This window comes from Primulina huaijiensis, chromosome 8 (genome assembly GCF_012295235.1).
Source record: "Primulina huaijiensis isolate GDHJ02 chromosome 8, ASM1229523v2, whole genome shotgun sequence".
Classification (NCBI taxonomy): domain Eukaryota; kingdom Viridiplantae; phylum Streptophyta; class Magnoliopsida; order Lamiales; family Gesneriaceae; genus Primulina; species Primulina huaijiensis.
This window is the reverse complement of record NC_133313.1, coordinates 3,289,664-3,308,975: the sequence shown is the minus strand read 5'-3', so window position 1 is coordinate 3,308,975 and position 19,312 is coordinate 3,289,664. Positions and strand designations below refer to the sequence as shown.

Below are 19,312 nucleotides of genomic sequence, written 5' to 3'. Positions count from 1 at the left end.
CCTAGCTACTTTTTCTTTTTTCATCTTCTTTGTCTACACTTGGATCCATGAGTTTGATTCAAAGTGAGTGCTTTGATTTATGAAATTATTTGAATGATGCATTTCAAATGACACTCCATTACTATTAGATCGTGTGTATCTCTGGTATATTAATGAAAGTTAATATCGTGTATTGAAGATTCAATGGCTAAAATATCATCACATCATAGGGAGAAACGTTCCAGATATTCAATAGAAAAATATATCATGTTAAGTGTATTTAAAATCTACCACAATTATTATTGAAATTTGTGTATTTGATATAAAGTGGCTTCAAAATTCATTTCAATTTGCAATTTAACAATATCTTGTGTTTGAATTAATGGATTTCAAATTGATTAATTTCATATTTTTCTTACCTGTTTGGACATTCAAAATTTAGCTGAAATATTTTTCGAAAAGTAAATTTATGAGAATTTAAATCAAATTTACATAAAATTAAAATAATTTCGAAAATAATCAAGATGAATTTCATATAAATTGATCGTCAAATCAATAAATCAATTTAAAAAATCGTTGGTGTAGATGAGCCAGTTTTAGAATAGCACAACTAGGAAGCTTTAAGACACTGGACACTCCGAGAAAAGTTACACTCAAAAGTCACTTCTCTTCTGCTCCCAAGATCTCTCTTCCTCGTTCTGCTTCTCAGAAACGCTGCTCCAATCATCTATTGTACGCCAGTGGGTACACTTCGCACCTCCTCTCTCCACTGAAAGAAAGACCCACCCTCCTGTCCCCTACCTACATCCGACTATACATACGTACACATTGTATATCTATCTACACTAACACGAGCATCCCATTGCCGGGTCGGATCTGGGGATGGATCCGCAGGGTGCAATGATGAATGACGGGACTGGAGTTGCTTTCAATCTTGCGGAGATCTGGCCGGGTTTTCACGCCAATTCGACGTCGTATGCTGTGGCCATGGATCCCACGGAGATGGACCAGAGATCGAGTCGTGGTCCAGGCCCAGTCACTCGTATCAATTCAAAGAAACGCCGAGACAAAGATGAATGCGCTAAAGGAGGAGCTTCCACCAGTAACAGCAATGGAGACAATTTGGTACAATTTCAGCTAAAAACTTCATTTTTAATTGATGCTGTGTTATATCTGGTTTAACTTGTTTAAGCTTATCTTATCCCTTCAAGAGTTCAAGTTATCATTACGAGAGCAATTCATTCACTTAGCAGTTATATTATTAACAGTTTTTTAATATCTTTAATTATGCATATGAGAGCATGGAATAAAATAAAGATATTGCTAAAATAGTCTTGAATTGAGTATTTAAATAAACTTGGAGCTTCTCCATTTAGTAACTTTTAGTTCGAAAATGTGCTTGAATCGAAAATTCTGTTCAAATCATTTTTATAGATGATTTTGTCAATATATAATTTATATTTTCACAAATTAAAATATTAATTTTTTTAATGCAGTTATAATTGTGATGTACTGTAAAAAAAAAAAAATTTGAGTATGTATGTAGTTGCAACTTGCAAAGTATGTAATATGCTTACTCCAATTTGAAATGAAATCAGCCTGTTTGTCGCATGGTTTTGCAGAATGAAGGAGATGGTAAGAGGTTGAAGGCAGAGGGCATTTCAAATGGGAATGGTGAAAATAAAGCTGAAAGGGAAGTCATCAGGAATTCAGGCAAGGTAACGGATAAAAGTGCAGTAAAAGCAGCAGAACCACCAAAGCAAGATTATATTCATGTGCGAGCAAGAAGAGGTCAAGCCACTGATAGTCACAGTTTAGCTGAAAGGGTAATGCATGTATCACATTTCTATTTGAGTAGTAACATATAAAAGATTTAACACCATTTGTAGTTCTATGCTATTGATTATTAACTGATAGTCAAGTTGGAGCGGATAAGAATCTAGATGCCTATTGTGGCGTACTTTAGGTAGCTTCACTCATCCTTGAGTAATCTGCACATGTTTTTTTTTGCTACCTATGACATCTTGATAAATAATCGATGAAATCCGATTATAACTCTTTGTCAAGTCGTCTATTATGCTGCATGGATTGTTGAAACCTAACAAGAACCTAAAAGTTGTCTATTATGTTAGGAGCGCCTCATACTTTTGTTCTGCTCCACCATTTTTGGTGGAATTAATTAATGATGAATGTACATTTTATGAGTGATTGTAACATATTGGTTCCTCTTGGTACAGGCTAGAAGAGAAAAAATAAGTGAAAGAATGAAACTTCTTCAAGATTTAGTGCCTGGTTGTAATAAAGTGAGTTCCAACATCTTGGACTTATTTTCTCCATATGATTGAATGGGTGTATCATTTGATTTAAATATCTTTTTTTACTTTTTTACTTGTTCATTAGTTTTCGAAATTTATATAGCACATGGACATATTAATCTGCTTTTCGTTTGATATGAATGTCGAGCTTCTAGGGAAGTCTTATGCATGAGACCATGCATCTATTTTTCCATCCATATTTCCTCTCCATGCTCATTTATAGTGATGGATATATCTACCGTGGATATCTGGCCATAAGATGCTAATGGTTGTCTTTTCACGGGTTCAGGTTTGATGGTTGGGTCTCAGTCATTTGCATGCCCATATAAGAGTGATGACAAACTTTCTAAAGTTCCGTGATAGTTCTAGAGACCTTGAAAATGCTCTGATTAAATTAGGTAGATGTATGAAAGTTGGCATTGTCTTCAGATGATCTGATTATTTCCATCTTATGTTGGCGTTTCATGGATATTGTTAAAAAAATTGTAGTTTTGCGTTTTCAAAAGTAAGTATTATCCATCTTTCACTTTGTGGGTCGATACTCCGGATACTAAATTCATATTTTCTCAATGACAATTGTAAGAGGATTCATTTGGTTCAGGTAATTGGCAAAGCACTGGTGCTCGATGAGATAATTAATTATATCCAATCCTTACAACATCAAGTTGAGGTAAATCTTTATTTTCCCTTTGTTCCTCGTATGTATGGCGTGTGTGCTTTGATTTTATTTCTTTTGCTTGAAAAAACGAACTCATAGTTAACTTGTCTCACAGTTTCTGTCCATGAAGCTTGAAGCAGTTAATTCGAGAGTGGGCATCGATGGATCTTATCCATCAAAAGATGTAAGTTTTTGAAAAATGGCTATCTACTGCCTGAATTTGCTCCAACTATAGGCTATTTCAAACTTCCCATCTACCATTCAGCTTCATCTATCTTTTCTTTGGAAATTGCCTCTGTTCTTTACCATGACTGTTGTGGCAGAGTTATGTTCGTCAAAATCACGGTTCATTTTCAACAAAATACTTTCATTTTCAAATTTGCGCAGTTCTCTCAGCAAACTTTTGAAACGCCGGGCATGGCATTCGGGTCTCAAGGTACTAGGGAATACGGAAGGGATTCATCACCAGAATGGCTACACATGCAGATTGGCGGCAGCTTCGAACGACCATCATGATCAACACAAAAAAGAAAATAAATAATGGAAAGCCACCAAGAATGCAGCGAACAGCATGCCATGTTTCTTGAAGCTGAATATGTTTCCACATCCATCTATCTTGAAAGTGAAATGGCTACGTGTTAAAGCAGATTTCTCGAGTCTCCCGATACCCAAGATAATTTGATTCTGAGAGTAATGAAAGGCTTGTCTTGTTACAAACTTTTATTTGTTGTATTATGTTTGCAATTTGGTGTAGTGAGAAACTTGGAAGTTCATTGAAAAGCAATAATTCAAGATTTCTTGTTGCACGTTTCAGCCATCCAGAGATCAGATAGAATTGATATACTCTTGTTGGATCATCCATCATAAACGGTAAACGTTATCATAATTTCTTTAGTAGCATTGCTCATAAAGAAATTAAATTCTTCACATAAATATGAATATGTGTCAGTGTGTGTATGACTTGAATACAATACACTGATATATGTGGAAAAAATTAGAGCACAAATCTTAAACTTCTTAACTAACAAGTGTTATATATAACAGTTATATATTTTTTGTCAAACAAAGACGGTGGTGTATAAATATGATCCCAACTTTTTACAAATCTATATTTTCATTACAAATATAGTTTTAATTATATGATACTTACTTCTCCATCAACTTTCTATTTGATCTTTTTATGTTATATTATTTTTATATTTCGATCATTTCAGTTCTTTCGAGTTTAAGTTTTTTTATGAAGTGGAAAACCACAACATTTATTTTTCGGAGTGAATTGCGTAAACAATCGGACTAATGTATTAGATGACAAACCACGTTAGCCAGATAAATCACACCCCCTGTGTGTCAAGCTCGTCCGAAAAGATGTTGATAAATAAAATAATCGAACTTCTGACATTAGCTAAAAGTTCAGCAACTTTATCAATTCAAACACGACGTATAAGCTTATCTGCAATCAGGATTTTACATGTTTTCGCATCCACAAAAAGGTCAAAAGCTTGGCAACCAACAAAAATAGTTATAACTACCATTTGTCTCTATTATATATTCTAGGAATGAGTTATTCCTCAACTGCCAAGTCAAACATCAACAGCCTGAATATTTCAAATTTCTAATGAACAACCACAATTTATTAATTACGACGTCGTTTCCATCCCCGAGATCCATCACCGACAACTCACTAACCCACCTCATTTCTCCCACGTTCGGACCACGCGGTTAAAAACAATTTCATCTCATACGACTGTTTACAACACGCGCCAAACCAGGTGTGTTTGCATCTCAATTTGTTTTACGCGGATTGAATTTTCTTGTAAAATCAAACCCCCTTCCCCCTCCTCATTGCATCGCACAATTCAACCATTGACAACTGCTACAATTTTCCTTTTTCTTCAAGAGATTTCTGTTCATTTAAATCCCTCCCCTATCTTTGCAAGTATTTAGGGGTTTATGCACCTGAGTCCGGTTCGATCGGACCAACTGTAAGGAGAAAATGGCTGGATGGAGGGGATCCAGATTGGGCGGCGGGGATGGCTCTCCGACGGCGAACAGTGTCTCGTCGTCCCGCACGGTTCGACTTGGAAAGGTCCAGCCGCAGGCGCCAGGTCATAGAATGGTTTTTTGCAACGATCGTGATGCAAACATCCTCGCTCGATTCAAGGTCATAGTTGCAGGATCGCTAACTTGTTTTTATTTCATCACGTGTTATTGATTTGTTTAAATATTTGAACTTTCTGGAGTCAACAATGCTCGTGTGAGTTCATTTTATGGGTGCCAACCGCATCACTTATAACTCAGAACTTGAATAATGTGCTATTATTTTGAGCTTAAGCTGGAGTTTGATTCATTCTATTCAAATACACACACACACACACACACACACACTAATAAACATATCACATTCGAGAGGGACAGATGAGCTATGCGTCAGAGTTTGAGGCACACGTTCGGAGTGTATAAGTTGTGATTCTTATCATGCAGGTGAATCCAATGAGAAATGCAATTTAATAATACTCATATTTGCTTATACATTAGCAAATATATATTTCTTAGATTAATTTTTGATAGTTAGTCCGTAAATCTATGTGATATAACTGTCTTCACCCTATTAGATTTTGAAATTTCATGTTTTAGCACATGTTACTTTGACGAGGAGCAGATCTTGCCTTGCACCTTGAGGCTCTAGGGAACCTGTGCGCTTTGTTATTCCTGATATTGTCCTCCAATCTGGGGTGAATAATTTCTCTACTTAGATCTGATTGGTTCCATAATTGATTTCAGGGAAATTCTGTCTCAACTACAAAGTATGACGTCTTTACATTTTTACCAAAGGGACTTTTTGAGCAGGTAATATAATATTACACTATTTTTCAAAAGAGTAATTTGCTCTTGAACTTAGAATTTGTCATGAATACCAAGTAAGCATTTATCTGCTTTACGATGACTTTTTTCTCAAGACTTAATTTATCTGTTTACCTGCATATTTGTTTCGTAAGGATTTAAAATCTTTCTACAAACTTGGCATTGGGACTGCATTAACAGCTGCTGGACTCAAATTTTTAAAGATGAAGAACAATTATATATATTTCATTTCTGGCTGACTTATTAGTTAATTGGATTTGTTGTAGAGAAGAGCGCATACAGAACTTTTTGAAGCCTTCTATTTTCTACTTATAGATCACAATGTAATATCGATGACTAGATAAATTTTTACCATTCCATGTAATGAAATAGAATTCTCAACTCGGCGTCTGCTATAAGAATTTATGTTGACAGAGTTGTCTGCTGTTTAGGATCAGCTTCTTTTTTTTTCATCCTCAAGATAGCGAACTGCTGTAGCAAAAAAGAAATACGAGGCTTCATTTTCCTGGTGATTTAGTTTGTAATACCTGTTTCCTCTTGTTTAATTTATGCTGACAGTTCAGACGGGTGGCTAATCTCTACTTTCTCATGATTTCAATATTGTCATGCACTCCAATCAGGTATGTTGTTGTAATATAGTCGAGATCACCAAGGGTTTTATAAAAGATGATATAAAACAATCTGTTGTATTTTTGGCATCACAGTAGCAGAATGCTTAGATTGATATATATTAATTTGTGCTGTATAGAATGCAACAATTGGTGGAGAGAATGTTGAGACAAATCTGCACTTTTTGGAATTTGTGTAGAAATAACTGGTTAATATGAGATGTGATATATCTAAAAAATGTGTATTCTCTTCAAGTTTGTTGGATGTTCTGTTGCATGTTTGTGGATGGTGATTGCTAATATAATGACTTTGTAAGATGTGTCAATGTAGCATTTTGCCTTATGTATCCGAAAAGATTCTATTTATTTGTTGTTTCAGCTGAAGAGGAGAGAGCTTGTCTATGCACATGTTAAGTTTAAAAAACTGTGCATTCTGATTATTGTCTAAAATACCATTACTTGTATTGACTTCTTTGAGCAGTTCTAGGTTCTCAGTTGTTTTCCTAGCTATGTGCGTTAGTTTTCTTGTTGATTGACCTGTTTGAAAAGTTGCTGCATAAGATCATTTGAAGTCAGAAGTCTGTCTTAACAATGACATCCATGGTTGTTAAATGCAATGACATTTTAATGAACCTTTGTTTTCATGCAGTCCTGTGAGTCCTATAACAAATGTGCTTCCACTCACCCTGGTGCTTCTTGTATCGCTCGTTAAAGAAGCGTGGGAGGACTGGGTGAGAATTTTATCATTTTATCTCTTAGTTGTTTTATAATCTATACATCTTTTTCTTAATGTTCTCCATGTCTTTTCCCTCTTCTATTTTTTTCCTTTATGCTTCGCAGAAACGTTTCCAAAATGATATGGCCATCAATAATTCCAGCATAGAAGTGTTGCAAGATCAGAAATGGGTATCCATTCCTTGGAAGAAGCTGCAGGTTGGAGATATAGTCAAGGTGAGGTTTGGTTATTTATCTCCTTCCATATACCCTATATTTAACTCTTTATGCTAAACCATATGGTTCTGATCTTGTAAGTAGCTTCATATGTTCATTACTCTTTTCTTGGTAGAAAGTTGGTAGCAATTCCTGGGCTACTCATGTTTTATTGTAGAACTACAGAAGTTATTGTGCCAGGTCTCTGCAGGTAACGAGGAGATTATGATACACTGTGGGGCCTTTAGTTAGCAGCAATATTTAGAGAAATGTAAGGGGGTTTCTGGTGTGGAACTGTTAATGCATTTGACTACACACCAGGTCAAATATTGGTTAATCACTACGGTCTCAACATTATAGCCCTAAAGACTTTTAGAGATCTTGAAAACTAGTCAACACGATGTTTGTGTGTACGAGTCTGCTCAACTTTCTAAAGAGTTTAGATCATGAGAGCTCTACTCATAGGTATGGGAAAATAAGTACATGTACTCGGGCTTTCATTTTTGGCTTTTTGGAAGACGATTTCTGGAAATGTGATTTCGGAAATTATATTGTTGAATTTGATATTGCATTTGAAATATATTTTTAATGTGGATGTTATGTCAAAAAATGAATTGGGTTAGTGGCTGTGTTATATATGTTTACAGTTTACTTTAATATTTTATTGATGTATCGAGCTTCAAAACTAGGAATGATAAAATATAATACTTATGAATTTTTAATGAGTGATAAAAGAGTTGAATTAAAAATAATGACCATGTTGGTAGTTGTGAAAAAGGGGTGAAGTTACAATTTCGGAATAAAAGATGAAGAACAATTATATTTATTTCATTTTCAGAGATAAAATATCTCTGAAAATGAATATAAGCATATCCTTAAGTTCCGGTGGCTAATCAATTCATTTGTTTTTTAACCTGCGGTGAATAGATTACACACCTCAACCTTGATTGAAGATAAAAAAAATGTTGAATGGCTGCCAATCACAATTGTGTCTCTTGCAGTTGCTTCTTATTCTGAATAGTTCGGTTGGATTATATATGTTCATGACCTATAAAAAATTTATGGAACGAAATCGAACCTGGTGATAAAAGTAATCTATTCTGAATTGGTCATCAAATCCACACAGATTGAGTAATTTTCTTTGAATTTTGCCTGAAAGTTAAGATTGTTTTTCTGGTTGAAGGTGAAACAAGATGGTTTTTTCCCAGCTGATCTATTGTTCCTTGCTAGCACAAACCCTGATGGTGTCTGCTACATTGAGGTTTGCTTTCTTTGTGTTTGTGGTGATTTACTGTTTCTTCTCTGTTGAGAATATAACAAAAATATGCATCAATTGTCTTTCCGCTTCAATTATCAGCTATCTCTGGTGGTTTTTGCAGACTGCAAATCTTGATGGGGAAACTAACTTGAAGATAAGGAAAGCATCAGAAAAAACTTGGGACTATATGACACCAGAGAAAGTGGCTGAATTTAAGGGTATTTTATTTTCAGCATAAGTATATATTTTAACAAGGGCATGACACATGATAACATGCATAAATGCCATGTCATCTGCCATATTGTCGACCGAAGAATTTCTGAATGGCTATTTTTTGTGTTCAACTTCAAATACTGGGATCGATGTGCATCATGATGTTTGTAACCAACTGGCTGAAAATCTTGTTGCATGTTTGTATTTCGATTAAATCTGCCGCAGGTGAGATACAATGTGAGCAACCAAACAATTCGCTGTACACCTTTACTGGCAACTTGATCCTTGATAAACAAACCTTGCCGCTCAGTCCAAATCAACTTCTGTTACGGGTATGGCGTTACCATCTTTGGCATCATCTGTTTTCATTTGATTCAAGTTTCAGTAGGTTGTGAGTTAACTTGGACGCTATCTTTACTTTCTCGTGTTTCTACAAATCTGATAATGTTGCTAGCTGCATTCTCTTATTGTATAAATTTTGTATGAGAGTACAACGATTGATAACATATGATTTGTCTTAACACAGATTGAAGTTGGCAACAATTCCTTGAAAATACCATTTTAATTTTCATTTCCTAGGCGGTTAATTGCTGGCTACTTTTGCAGTTGCATTATATTTTAATTTAATATAATTTTGCATGTTTCAGGGCTGTAACTTGAGGAACACTGAGTACATTGTTGGTACAGTAATTTTTACAGGGCATGAGACAAAGGTACATTCCTACTTTATTCAAAATTTGTCACTTATTTGGTTTTTATTTTTCTATTTGAGTTGTCTGACTGTTTCCTGGTGAAGCATGTATATATTACCCATTTGTTACTCTCATCATTAAAGAGTTTCGTATAGTTGCTGATACTTGATAATTTTTCATTCCGAATGATGAAATAATCAGGTGTCATATGTCATGTCTCAATATTTATGTATATCTTCATTTCTGTATCTAATTATCATCTTTGAGTCTCATTTTCCTTTTCTACTAGTTGCTTGTTTCTGTATTTAATTGGTGTCTGTGGTGCAAATGCAGGTTATGATGAACTCTATGAAAATTCCTTCCAAAAGAAGCACTCTAGAGAAGAAACTTGACAAACTTATACTTATTCTGTTCAGTGTTCTCTTCTGCATGTGTCTTTTGGGTGCTATAGGCAGGTTTGACCTGTTATCTATCATGTTTCACTCTTATAATTTCTGCAGTGCAGTCTCTATTAATTTCTGTGAAGTTCAATGTTACTATTTCCGTAATTTGTGCAGTGGTGTGTTCATAAATCAGAAGTACTACTATTTGCGGTTTGACAGCTCAGAGAGACAGTTTGATCCTGGCAATAAATTTGTGGTAAAGAGTGGGATCACCTTTCTTTCACGGTTGTCTTTATGGTATTAGTTAATACTTTCAGTTTCAACTTTCTCTAACTTACCTGTGTTTTTAACTTTCTATAGGTTGCTGTCTTGACATTTTTTACCCTCATAACTCTCTATTCGCCAATCATTCCAATCTCTCTATATGTCTCTGTTGAGGTAGATTTGACGGCTATCCGTTCTCCCGTTTTCAATGAGTTTATGTTTTCATAATTCACTGACAAGCTTTTGTTTATTTCAGATGATTAAATTTATTCAGTCCACTCAATTTATTAACAATGATTTACACATGTACCACGCTGAGAGCAATACCCCTGCTTCAGCACGGACATCCAATTTGAATGAAGAACTTGGGCAGGTAGAGTTTTGCATTGTTTACCTTTCTTTTTAAGATTCTGGTTGGTGGCATAATAATTTTCAGTTTGTCTGCATGCAGTAGTTTTAAAATATGTCGTTTAGTTCATGGATATATGTTCTATTGAATATTTGATCACTTGGATTTTGTTGCTTGTTGATGTCTTGTTTGTGACGCGGATTTCTCAAGCTTGCAAATTTTTGTGACAGGTGGAGTATATATTCTCTGACAAAACCGGAACCCTGACAAGAAACTTGATGGAGTTTTTTAAATGTTCAATTGCTGGAGATGTTTATGGTTCTGGTGTCAGCGAAATCGAGTTGGGAACAGCTCAGAGGACTGGAGTAAAAGTTGAGGTAAATATTTCTGCCATAAAATAAAAAAAATTACTTTTAACTCTTATCAATTGTTCTACTGAGGCCTTTGATTTCCAGGATCAGAGGCCTTCAAATTCAGCACACGAAAAGGGATTCAACTTTGATGATTCCCGACTTATGCGTGGTGCTTGGAAGAATGAACCTAATCCAGAGTCTTGCAAAGTAGGTTATTTACATGATACAATTTTACAAAACTGGACCAAATGTATACCACTATTATATTCTCTTTCTTATGTGCTATACGTCCATGATGCTGCTTGACTCTCTGTCTAACCCTGTCTAGTGACCAAGACTGATATACTCTAATTCTATCAGATGTTTTCATTTCCTTTGGTCACTTGATCTTGTTTTCGAGCTTTGAAAATTTCTTTGTACTCATAGGTTCTGTCATTGACTTCGTTGGTCTATTTAGTCAAGCAGCCACGCCAATGGAAATTTTTCAATGTTGTTTTTGTTTAAACAGCATAAGATGGCAATGTTGAGCATTTTGTTTTTGTTATTGTATATCTACCTTTGTTTAGTTTTACATTTAACATGGATTTACCATCGAGACAACATTATAGGATTGAAAAATTGCACCGTCTATTTCCTTGGTGCTGCGTGCCTTACCTTCTTTCATGGTATGAAAAACAGTTTATTCGTCAATTTCTTCTCTCACTTCTGTTTTTTGGTCGTGCCTTTTGTTTGAGACCCCTAGGATAGCTCCATCCATAGAACCAATCACTAATTTCTCATGCTTCTTGTCCTGGTTGATGAGAATTTCATTTTTGAGAAAATGTATTCCTCTTGTCTAGGAATTTTTCAGGTGCCTTGCAATATGTCATACCGTGCTTCCTGAAGGTGATGAATCTCCTGAAAAGATTCGATATCAAGCTGCATCTCCTGATGAGGCTGCTTTGGTTACGGCAGCGAAGAACTTTGGCTTCTTTTTCTTCAAGTATGTGGTTTTAAAATTTTTTTAGTGGTTTGCAGAGATTATTGCTTGTTGTGAAACATTTTAATGTCTTAATTTCAGGCGTTCACCAACAACAATTTATGTTCGTGAGTCACATGTTGATAAGATGGGAAAGGTTCAGGATGTTCCATACGAAATTTTGAATGTCCTCGAGTTCAACAGGTAACACATTCTTATCTGCATGCTTATTTTGGACCTGATCAATTAAACCTCTGAGTTAAGACTTAGTCATCTTTTTTATGTTTTATTAGTACAAGGAAGCGCCAGTCTGTCATATGCCGCTATTCAGATGGCAGACTTGTACTCTATTGCAAGGTACATGTGGACAGATTATATCAAAAAAATATGTACACAAAAAGATTGTATTAGCTGTGTGAACATTAATACTTTTCTCTTATCAACTATGTTACGAGGTGCCTTATTATATACAAACAAGACTAACGGGACTAACTTTAGTGACTGAATATTAGCTATCCTAAGATAACTCAACACATAAGGTGTATGATATTTCCCAATAATTTTGTACAAATAATTGATTTTATTTCCATTTCTCTACACTACCGCTCAAGTTGGTGCAAAGATATTCAGATTTCAGCATGTTCAACTTGTTTGTGAAATCTTCAAACTTAGGTCGAAAGTGGTCTTTAGTTGAGCCATCTGCAATCTACTGATCAGTAGGAACAAAAGGCATACATATTACACCACTTTCCGACTTCTCCTTGATGAAATTGCCTGTCAATTTTCAATATGTTTAGTTCTATCGTGCTGGATTGGATTATTTGCAAGAACTCTCTTAAGCCACAACAGTTTCATTGGAACTTGTACGTCTAACTTCAGCTCTTCAAGAACTCTCTTAAGCCACAATAATTCACATAGTCCATTTGCCATAGCTCTCAGTTTTGCTTCAGCACTGCTTCTTGCTACAACATTTTGTTTTTTGTTTCTACAAGAGACCAGATTTCCCCAAAAGAAAGTACATTATCTAGAAGTTGACCTTCTATCCATAGTTGATCCAGCCCAATTAGCACCTGTAAAACACTCTATCCTCTTTTGACTACTCTTTTTGAACAATAATCTTTTTCAAAGAGTATTATACAAGTATCTCAAGATTTTGTAGACCGCCTCCAAGTGCTCCTCATAAGGTGAGCGCATGAATTGACTCACAACGTTCACAGCAAATGCAATATCGGGTTGTGTGTGAGAAAGATTAATTTTCCAACACTCTATGCTCTTTTGACTATTCTTTTTGAAAATTAATCTTTTTCAAAGAGTATTATACAAGTATCTCAAGATTTTGTAGACCGCCTCCAAGTGCTCCTCATAAGGTGAGCGCATGAATTGACTCACAACGTTCACAGCAAATGCAATATCGGGTTGTGTGTGAGAAAGATTAATTTTCCAATAAGTCGTTGATATCTCCCTTACTCCACTGGAGTTCCTTCAGTCACATTTCCCAATTTCAAGTTCGGGTCTATAGGAGTATCACTTGGTCTGCAGTTGGTCATCCCAGTTTCCTCAAGTCAGTCTAGGATATACTTCTTATTTGAAACATAAATTCATTTTCTCGATCTGACAACTTCCATTCCTAGGAAATTACGCAAGGGACCCAATTCCTTGACCTCAAATTCTGATGCAAGGCGTTTCTTTAGTCTGGTTATTCCAATGTCATCACTTCCTGTTAAGAATATTTCATCTACGTACACGATCAGAATTGCCAACTTTCAGCCACTAGTATGCTTCACAAGCATTGTGTGATCTGATTGTCCTTGGGTGTAGCCATATTTCTTGACTGATCTGGAGAATTTTTCAAACCATGCTCGTGGCGACTGTTTTAGTCCATAGTGAGACTTTTTTAACTTGCATATCTTCCTCGGTCCTCCAGATTTATCTTCAAAGTCTGGTGGAGCATCCATATACACTTCCTCTTCCAATTCTTCACTGAGAAAACCATAACATCCAACTGGTGCAGTGGCTAATCTAGATTCTAAGCTGCAAAGTAAAATTATGATTTTAAAACAATGCTACCGGAGCAAAAGTCTACTGATAATCAATTCCATATGTTTGAGAAATCATTTGGCAACAAGTCTGGTTTTATACCGCTCCAATAACCCATCAGAATTAAGTTTCACATCGAACACATATTTACAACCCACTATTTGTTTTCTTTTCGGTAAAGGCATTAGCTCCCAGGTTTCATTCTTTTTAAACACTTTCATCTTCTCAAGCACAACCTCCTTCCAATGTGAAACAGATAAAGCCTCCCCTTGTACAGACTTAGGAACCTCTACACAATGCAACTGAGAGATAAAGCTGGAATAGGATTTAGAGATATTCTGGTAGGACATATGGTCAGATAAAAGATGCTGGGTACATGATCTAGTGCCTTTCATAAGTGCAATGGGAATATCTAGGGGCACAGGGGACTTAATGCTATTATGTGATACATCAGAGTTCTTACCTGGATTAAGATAGACTGAGGCGTCAGATTCTTTTCTCGGTTCAGACTCGTAGTCGTGTGGAATCATGGGGCCTTCCTTCTTCCTTTGAGGTTGTCTTCTCGCATAGACATGGTCAAACATTTTCCCTGTTTCATTTTCTTTGAGTGGACCCTAACTCTGGTATTGGTGGTCTAAACTCATGTGCATATTAATAATTCCAGGAAACAGATCTTCAAGTATATTCTCCCCCTGAAAATGAGTAAAATAGGCTTGTGACTCAAAGAATGTGACATCCATTGTCACAAAGAACCTTTTTGTTCGAGGATCAAAACATTTATATCCTCTGCATGTAGGGGAATACCCTACAAAAACACATTTTAGTGCCCGGGAATCCAATTTATCTCGATCATGCAGATGAATAAAGACTATACATCCAAACACCCGAAGCTGGAAATCAGAAGCTAAGAGTGACATGGGAAAGCAATCTTTAAACATTGATAAAGGTGATTTAAAATTTAAGATTCTAGATGGCATTCGATTAATTAAGGTAGCAGTAAGAATAACATCTCCCATAAATACTTGGGTACTCCAGCAGTGAACTGAAGACACCTAGCGACTTCTAGGAGATGTTTATTTTTCTATCAGCTATACCATTTTGTTGAGGAGTACAGACACATGAACTTTGATGAATTATCCCATTTTCATGAAAAAATGCCCCTAGAATTTGATTAAAGTACTCTTTTCCATTATCGCTTCGAAATACTTTGATATTTTTCTGAAATTGTGTCTGAACTATAGTATAAAAAATTTTAAGAACTTGTTCAGCTTCTGATTTTTCAGAAAGTAACTAAACCCATGTCATTTGTGTATGACCGTCAATAAATGTGATAGCTATTTTTCCCAGAAACTGTAGGAGTTTATCGGTCCCCAAACATCACCATGAACAAGGGAAAATGGTGTAGATGCTTGAAGTGATCGTGCTGGGAGGTGGTACGATGATTTGGCATATTGACACACTTTACATTGAAATTCAGAAAAAACTCGTTTCAAATATGGAAAGTTTGGATGTCCTAGTCTACGATGCAATAACATTATATCATCAGTACTTGAGCTTGGTTCCATGCTAGATTGTGGTGCTTGTCCATGCGAGTAAGACTTCTTAAAATAGTAAAGTCCCCCATTCTTTTGAGAAAATTTAGTACAACAATTAAGTTCTCGAGTTAACTGTCTAATTGACAATTAATTACAACACAGATTGGGAACATGGAGAACATTGTGAAGATTCAAGGTTTTAGAAATAGTGATCGACCAATTTCCAGCTATTGGGGATAAAGAGCCATCGGCGATTCGTATTTTCTTGTTTCCTGCACATGGGGTGTCAGAGAAAAACAGCCTAGATGAACCTGTCATGTGATCAGTCGCCTCAGAATCTATAATCCATGGATCCTCAGATAAAGTGGATGTACAAAAGGCTATATACTGCAACATATTACCTTGTTGAGCTATGGAACTAGAGGATGGTGCTGATGTGGATTTAGAAAACTGTGTTGATTGTAAAAGTGTATGCAATTGGTCTTGTTGTTCCTTACTAAAAAAAAATGTTCCTGCGATGGCAACAACTTCATCCTTGGTTCCAGATTGATTGGCTGTTGACTCATGACCCTTTGGCTTGGGAAATTTTGGCTTCCAGTTTGGTGGTTTACCATGCAAATCCCAACAAGTTTCCTTTGTATGGTTTGGTTTGGTTTGCCACAACATTCGCACCTGATTCCCTCTCCTTTGTGGCCTTGTCGAAGCTGCTGGTTGCTAGGGAACCGCTAGTACTTTTGGACACCAAGGCCGACACTTCAGTTGCAGACAAAGACTTGTCGTCTAACATTACCCTGCGTTTCCCCTCTTCTTTCCTTACTTCTGCAAAGACTTCACTTAGCGATGGCAGATGTGTCCTTTCCAGAATTCTGCCACGAACATCATCTAGTTCTCGATTTAGTCTAGGAAGAAAAACATATATTCGATCATTCTCTATGCGCTTCTGGCATTTTACGCTGTCGTTCTTGCATTCCCAAGTATCTTCATAACACAAATCTAACTCTTGCCATAGCGTTCGCATCTCGTTGTAGTAATCAATCGCGTTTCTTTACCCTTGTTTTGAATATCACAGCCTGGTTTTAATCTAAATCAGAGTACGTCTCCTTCACAGCTTCCTAGACGTCCTTTGCAGTGTGTAGAAATAGGTAGGTTTTCCCAATCGGCGGTTCCATGGAGTTTATAAACCACGCAATCACCATGGAATTCTCGGACTTCCATGAATTCCACTTTGGATCTGTTTTCTGTTGTTCTTTTGTCTCTCCCGCCAAATAACACAGCCCACCTTTACCATCAATAACTAATGTAATGGAGTGGGCCCATTCTAGAAAATTTTTATAATTCAAAAATGGAATGGTAAGATGGACTGATGAGTTTTCAGCATACGTCCCTTGTATTTTTAGGCCCATAACCTGTCTGGTGTCATCCGAGCCCTTCTCTTCCTTTGAACCAGACATTTTTGCGTCTTCTCAGGCCTGCGGGTGCTTCAGATTTCATGCCCAGGTGTGATTGCCTTTTCACAAGGTACACACACCGTTTGGTTTTGACCCCGATAAGGGGTTGTTTCTTCACCAGGTCCTTAATGGCGTTATCAAAGCCTTACAGCTCTGATACCATGTGGACAGATTGTATCAAAGAAATATGAACACAAAAACATTGTATTAGCTGTGTAAACAAATCTTATGAATTATGTTATAAGGCACCTCATTATATACAAGATTAACGGGACTAACTTTAGTGACAGAATATTAGCTATCCTAAAATAACTCAACACAAGGTATAAAATATTTCCTAATAATTCAATTGATTTTATTTCCATTTCTCCACAGTACGAATTAAAGCACCATATTTCATTAGTTAAAATTTACTGCTAGACTTAAAATTTTAGCTTTTTTTATGTTTACCACAGGGTGCGGATACAGTAATATATGAAAGATTGGCCATTGGACACCAGGATTTGAAGAGAACAACCAGGGAGCACTTGGAGCAATTCGGAGCTGCTGGATTGCGTACACTTTGCCTGGCTTATAGAGATTTGAATTCTGACGTGTATGAGAGTTGGAATGAGAAATACATTCAGGCAAAATCAGCTCTCCGAGATAGGGAGAAGAAATTGGATGAGGTGTGCATCTGATATGCTATTTTTTATGTAATACTTTCATGCATATTTTTATTAAGTGTGCTCATATAATCTTCTTTACGCAAACTGTTTATAGGGCAACCTCCAGGCATGGCATCTGAACTGAATTTAAACAACATGAAATGTAGACACTCAAAGTTTATTTGGAATTTTGACAGCTTTTGTTCCACTTTATCTTCTGTTATACGGTCTGTGTTGAGCATACGCTACTCTGATTTTAATCTCTTTGTAAAGGATTCTAATTTGGTTTCTAGGTTGCAGAAAGCCTAGTATTTTTCTTTTTTCCATGTCATAACTCTTGTTGATGTGCTTTGCCAATGATAATTACAAAATCTTAAGACTTCTGCTATAGTGAACGTGTAAAACTGTTTCAGGTTGCTGAACTAATTGAGAAGGAGCTTGTTTTGATTGGATGTACGGCAATCGAAGACAAGCTTCAAGAGGGAGTGCCAGCTTGCATAGAGACCCTCTCGCGAGCTGGAATTAAAATATGGGTGCTAACCGGAGACAAGTTGGAAACAGCAATAAATATCGCTTACGGTGAGAAAGTTGTGATTTCATTTTGTTTTACACTTGATAACAACAGCTGTAATTTCTTTTATTTCGCTTTATTTATCGCAGCATGCAAGTTAATGAATAATAGCATGAAGCAATTTATAATCAGTTCAGAAACTGATGCTATCAGAGAAATTGAGGACATGGTAAGTAACACATTGGCATTGCTTTCCCATGCAAAAAACAGAATATATTTTACCTTCCAGTTCCTGAATCTTTAACCAGGGTGATCAAGTTGAACTTGCTCGTGTTATGAAAGATACGGTGAAAAATGACCTAAGAAGATATCATGAAGAAGCTCAACAGTACCTTCATTCTGCACCTGGATCAAAATTGGCACTTGTGATTGATGGAAAGTGTTTGATGTATGCATTGGACCCCAGTTTACGAGTAATGCTCCTTAATCTGAGCTTAAATTGCAATGCTGTAGTTTGCTGCCGAGTTTCTCCACTTCAAAAGGCACAGGTAGAGTTTCTAAATATCATTATGATCTTCTACTTTTATTTCTACTGTGATAAAGTTAAATTAAATGCTATCTCTGCAATCCTTGGATAAGAAAATTTTCTGTTAGTAGTTCTGAAATTTATTTGCTATCATCTGCAGTCGTCATGAGACTCATGACAGCCGAATAGATTATGTTTGCTGTTCCGAATAGGTGTCAAGACTGTCATGACAGTAAATAATCTCATTATTCCCAACTTCCCGTCACTTGAGTGCCCAGAAATTGTCTCAATATTTTAGACTAGTTGCTCATTCCTTATATATCTGAAATAGAAACGATTCTGGTCAAGTGCATTTTGCAGTTGCTTTAAGCATCTACCATCCTGTATCATCCTTTATGAATTAGTGTGATCCTCAGCTAAGCTGGTTGCTTTACATTTCGGTGTTTGGCTTCTCTCGCGAAATAACTTTCCTGGAAGTTACTCGCGAACTGGGAGCATAGCAACGTGATTTCTTTTTCATTATCTTTTTTGTATGATTGAGCATCTTCACAGCAGAACATGAAAGTTCAATCCTGCATAGTCCGTCAAAGTTTGATGTTATCTGGAATGGGTTAAAAATATATTTAAACTCGTGTAATTTGTTTGCTCATTGAGCTGTTGAAAGAGATGCATAATGTGCCTTGATATCAGCTGTGCTTGGGTTTTGAAATGTGTGGTCTATCTATGGGGGGAAGTTATTCTTGCCACCTCTTACAAAAATCTTCATGACACGAAAGCTTGTCTCCA

The 19,312-nt window shown here is 36.2% G+C and overlaps 2 protein-coding genes across 3 annotated transcripts in view; both read left to right on the top strand.

Moving 5' to 3' along the window:
• Positions 1-626: 626 nt before the first annotated feature.
• Positions 627-3,783, top strand: LOC140982269 (transcription factor BHLH089-like). Its single transcript, XM_073448728.1, has 6 exons — positions 627-1,104; positions 1,602-1,805; positions 2,217-2,282; positions 2,896-2,964; positions 3,068-3,136; positions 3,340-3,783. The coding sequence occupies exons 1-6, from the start codon at positions 862-864 to the stop codon at positions 3,466-3,468; spliced, it is 780 nt and encodes a 259-aa protein (XP_073304829.1). The 5' UTR covers positions 627-861; the 3' UTR covers positions 3,469-3,783.
• Positions 3,784-4,686: 903 nt separating this feature from the next.
• LOC140982429 (phospholipid-transporting ATPase 3-like) overlaps positions 4,687-19,312 on the top strand; it is a 17,121-nt gene continuing 2,495 nt past the window's right edge. The window contains exons 1-22 of one of the 2 annotated variants that reach the window (XM_073448927.1): positions 4,687-5,113; positions 5,734-5,799; positions 6,378-6,434; positions 7,072-7,153; positions 7,263-7,373; positions 8,536-8,613; positions 8,732-8,828; positions 9,049-9,155; positions 9,471-9,536; positions 9,849-9,970; positions 10,073-10,154; positions 10,259-10,336; positions 10,419-10,535; positions 10,742-10,888; positions 10,967-11,071; positions 11,704-11,846; positions 11,925-12,026; positions 12,116-12,179; positions 17,298-17,510; positions 17,903-18,068; positions 18,150-18,229; positions 18,309-18,548. In XM_073448927.1, the coding sequence (XP_073305028.1) occupies positions 4,983-5,113; positions 5,734-5,799; positions 6,378-6,434; positions 7,072-7,153; positions 7,263-7,373; positions 8,536-8,613; positions 8,732-8,828; positions 9,049-9,155; positions 9,471-9,536; positions 9,849-9,970; positions 10,073-10,154; positions 10,259-10,336; positions 10,419-10,535; positions 10,742-10,888; positions 10,967-11,071; positions 11,704-11,846; positions 11,925-12,026; positions 12,116-12,179; positions 17,298-17,510; positions 17,903-18,068; positions 18,150-18,229; positions 18,309-18,548 (2,454 nt within the window). In that variant the 5' untranslated portion in view covers positions 4,687-4,982. Of the gene's footprint in view, positions 5,114-5,733; positions 5,800-6,372; positions 6,435-7,071; positions 7,154-7,262; positions 7,374-8,535; positions 8,614-8,731; positions 8,829-9,048; positions 9,156-9,470; positions 9,537-9,848; positions 9,971-10,072; positions 10,155-10,258; positions 10,337-10,418; positions 10,536-10,741; positions 10,889-10,966; positions 11,072-11,703; positions 11,847-11,924; positions 12,027-12,115; positions 12,180-17,297; positions 17,511-17,902; positions 18,069-18,149; positions 18,230-18,308; positions 18,549-19,312 lie in introns of both variants that reach the window. The other variant, XM_073448926.1, reaches the window with a different exon arrangement.